The sequence below is a fragment of the Chrysochloris asiatica genome, unplaced genomic scaffold (assembly GCF_000296735.1).
Source record: "Chrysochloris asiatica unplaced genomic scaffold, ChrAsi1.0 scaffold00006, whole genome shotgun sequence".
Taxonomy (NCBI): domain Eukaryota; kingdom Metazoa; phylum Chordata; class Mammalia; order Afrosoricida; family Chrysochloridae; genus Chrysochloris; species Chrysochloris asiatica.
In genome coordinates this window covers 40,727,148-40,731,608 of record NW_006408524.1, presented here as the reverse complement: position 1 = coordinate 40,731,608, position 4,461 = coordinate 40,727,148, and the positions used below count along the sequence as shown (strand labels likewise).

The 4,461-nt window shown below is 36.6% G+C and overlaps 1 protein-coding gene across 1 annotated transcript in view; it reads right to left on the bottom strand.

Annotated features, from left to right (window-relative positions):
- The window catches only part of DGKB (diacylglycerol kinase, beta 90kDa), a 273,672-nt gene that overhangs the window by 82,678 nt on the left and 186,533 nt on the right, over positions 1-4,461 (bottom strand). Inside the window, exon 9 of the mRNA XM_006832292.1 lies at positions 943-1,060. Within this exon, the coding sequence (XP_006832355.1) occupies positions 943-1,060 (118 nt within the window). The remainder of the gene's footprint in view (positions 1-942; positions 1,061-4,461) is intronic.

Here is a 4,461-nt window from a genome sequence, read left to right as displayed (position 1 = left end):
AACTTGAAAGTAAATAATAAAGTTGATAATGTCAGTAACTTCCTAACATAATTGAAAAGGGATAATTGCTGAATTAATGGAAAAATCTACGTTTGAGAGAGGAGGACACAATGTAGCTGGGATCAACTCAATGGCAGTAGACTTGACCTTGAGTTTTTGTTTTTTTTATAAATGAATTGGAAGCACTGCATTAGTAGAACAAAATGAAAATTATAACAAGTGTACTAAAATTACAATAATGACTACAACTCAAGTACTATTGCTTTGGATTTTAATATCCAGTAACAATATATGATAATTCTCTTTATGATGTTGTTGTGTGCCACCGAGTTAGCTCCAACTCATAGTGACCTTGTATAGGGTTTCCAAGAGTGATTGGTGGTTTTGAACTGCCAAACTTGTGCTTAGCTGCCCAGTTCTTATCCTACATTGTGACAACAGGGATAAACTGTTGCCTGTGGTATAATATTCATTATTATTTCTCACAATTTTTTAATGTAAATCTATTGATTTTTACTTTTTTTGAAAGACCTGAAGGAATTGACTCAGTATAAGAGAGCTGTGTAAATAAAGAGGGTAACTTACACACAAAAAAAGACAAATATGAGTAAGTGACTGATTTGAGAAATAAATGGAAATGTTCATGATGAGCCCCCCAAAAATGGCAATCGTGAATAAATAAACCACAGTGATAAGAATATATTTTAAACAGAAAATAGTCTTAGCTGTTTCCTAAGGGGAGGGTTTCCCCAAATTGAAGAAAGTTAAAACTAGAGTGACCTAGCCTTTCAGAAACCTCCTACAGGGAAACATAAATCCTCGGTACAGGGAAGGGCTGGGATAATTGCTATGGTTTGGTTCTTTCTACAATTGAGATCACTACAAGAAATCAACCTTTCCTCTCTGGGAGTAATGATGTTCTGACAGAGCAAACATACTCACAGGAGCAGCAGAGGCCCTGCTTCCCCACGCCAATCAGCATATTTAGGCAGAGATTGCAGTAGGCAGGTTTGTTAAAGTGCTTCAGTCGCCACACATGCTGCCCATCATCCTTCACATTCTGCACAGGACGTAAGAGAAACAGATTTCACTTAATGAAATAAACAGTGGAAGATGTAAATGCCAATAAAATAAAGCACTGGACTGAAGCATTTGAAGACAATCTGTTATCTCATCTCTGACTTTCTCTAAAATCGCCACCGAGTGTTTAGAAAACCCGTATGTGCCCTAGTGGAATAAGATACTGCTAACAAATCTAGGATGCTATAGCAATTCACACACATTCTTGTATAATGTCAACAACTCAACATCAGGCGACAAAACATCATAATGACCTGCCAAGCAGAATACTCCTTAAGAACAGGGATGTGTATGCCTCACCTTTGAACACTACTATCCTTAGCACAATTCCACCAACAAATACATAGAGAAAGAAAATACCCTTAAGTACAAGAGTTTAAGAAATTAAAAATGAAAGATTATGTTAACCCTTACTGTATTTGTTGTTGTTAACTGCTGTCAATTCAGTTCCCACACATAGTGGCCATGTATAGGGTTTCTGAGAAGCAGCTGGTGGGTTTGAACCAATAACCTTGTGGTTAATGCATTATAAAACCAAGGCCAAATTATGTGTTAATCTCCTCTGCCCAGATAGCCTTCCTAACCCCATCCCAGAGAGAAATGCTCTCCTCCAGTTAGTTCCCCATCAAGTTGGACCAGCTACACTCCAACCAATCTTCAATCTCAATTCAGTTCCCTAAGAGCCTATGGAATCATTCAAACCAACCAATTCCATTCTCCTGCAGGAATCAGGGGATCTTTGTCCTTTGGCTACTACACCTGACAGTGCCTTGTGGTTCATTTATTCCAAAATGCAATTTTCATGAGATCCTGCAAGCTATGCAACATCATTCTCCTTTCAGATTGTGAATCAGCTATTAATCTCATGTGTACATTGTAGGGTACCTGTGTTCAGCCATCTCGTATTATTTAGGGCATATCTCTCTTTCACCAGTGGATGAATAGGAGATGAATGAAAAACACATACTCAGTACTAGTATTTCAGGATGGTGGCTAGATCTTGGAAGGAGGTAGAAATATGGGATGCAGTGAAAAAGAGTAAATCGTCATAATAATTTATGGGCAATATTAAAGAGCTTCAGTTGAGGCTTTCTTATATGCTGCAGATGTATTTTATTTGTATGTATCTAAGAGTAAATTTTTTTAAAAGGTAGACATTTTAAAGGACATATTTCAATTATCATTTTGTTAATCCCTGTTTTATAAAATATAAATGGTATTAATCTCATAGAAATGTATATATATATATATATATATACACACACACACACACACCCTGGTGTGGTGCTGTAGGATAACCACTGGACGACTAATGGCAAGATTCAAAGTTGAAACCCACCAGTCATTCTTAGAAACATTATAGAACCGATTCAATGGCACACAACAACAACATATATAATTTAACATGTTAAAATTGTATTACTACAGTTATTTAGAGCAGTATAGCCTTGTGTTTAAGTTAATTTACTTATTCTTCTAGGTAAAGCTCTATGTAACATCATAACAGCATGTCTCTAATTTGTGTTAAAACTTACCTACATTCTTCAAGACTGAAAGTCAATGAAATATGATGCCTGTGCATCTCTCAAATAACAAGAACAAAGTTTGAAATGAAATCAGTCACTTTTGTTACCATCATGTTTTTCGTTACTTATATATCATTCACCAAACTATACCAAACCAAAAATAATTCCAAACATCACTTTAGAGTATTCAATGGTACTGTAGAACAAGTACTGAACTGCTAACCACAAGGCCAACAGCCCCAACCCACCAGCCATGCCTCAGGAGAAAGATGAGGCTTTTTGCCCTCTTGAGATTTACACACTTGGAAATGCTACACAGGGTCACTGTGAGTCGGAATCAACTCAATGACCATGGGTCTGCTTTGGTTTTGGTATGTATAGATGATTATTTTTCAGGTTGACTAAACAGTCACATTTTATAGAATTAATTCACCTAATAATGCTAGGGCATTATCATTAATTTTTTGGTATTGTGACAATGGGAATATGTCCAGATGCTCTTGTTTCTTTTGATAATGAAATATTAATAATTTTTGCTAACCACTTTTTCCTATATCTTGTCAAGAGAAAAATCACTGGATTTGCAATACTAGAGAAAATCTATATTAACTAGTTCTTACATTAGAAATAGAAATGTCAAATTTACTTCATAATATGAAAAATTAATGAAAATGCTTCAAGGGAAATAATTCTCTATGGGTCTCTTCAATTTCCCCATTTTTCAATGCAAAGCACTGTCTAATATTTTCTCCTAAAATATCTCTTTGAAATTATTTAAACAACAAATAGGCTTGAACAATGAAGATGGATCTCCCCCCAGAGCACAGGCAGGTTAACTCACTGTTGAGTATAATAAAAGGATCTCTGCCTTTCAGGCAAAGGGTAAGCAGGTTTATTTACTACAGGTAAAATATTTCGTTTCCTTAAGCTGGGAGTTTCAGCTGCCATGCAAGCTATTATTCTGTATGCATCATTTACCTAGGCATCTCCCATTGCCCCATGGAAATTGGAGGGCAAAGCATCTGATACAAGCATAAGCTGTTTGCTTTGCCACGAGTAATAAAGTCCTTTATCTCTGACCTAAGAGTCTCTTTTCTTCTTCTCCCAGAATCCATAACATTGTGGCAAACTAATTCATTTTCTAGCAAGTAAGAAAAGTCTTAGACACTTCACAATTCTTGAAAATGTTCATATTTTCTTTTGTGACACTAGGCTAACACGCTCTTAATGAAAGCAGTTATGTAGAAAGTATCACACAGAAATCTTCAGAAAACAAATATTTAACATTTCTTTCAAAAGTTTAGAAATAAACTTTGCAGTAATGTCTTCATCCAGTTTTGGCTTAGTTGACCCCTAAGTTTCTAGCATCGCTTGTGATGTTCCGTGGAGTCACTTCTGACTCATAGCAACCCTGTATAGGGTTTCCAAGGCTGTACATCTTTGTGGCATCAGAAAGCCTCATCTTTCTCCTAGAAAGCAGCTGGTGGGCTCAAACTGCTGACCTTATGGTTCACACTCCAGTGCTAATCCTACAGAAGCACGGCACTCCCAGTATCTCTATTAAATAAATGACTTTATATTTGTGTTTGTTGTTTTTATTGTCAGGTGCTGTTGAGTTGGTTCTCACTCACATCAACTCAATGCACAACAGAACAAAACCCTGCCCAATCCTGCAGCACTCTAAATTGTGACTATGCTTTAGTCCATTGTTGTTGCCACAGGGCTACATTTGTGCTTACTTTGCTATATTTCCCCCACTGTATGTACATTGTTGTTGTTAAATGCCCTCGAGTAAATTCTGACCCATAGAGACCCTTTATAGGGTTTCTGAGAAGCAGCTGGTGGGTTTGAACCA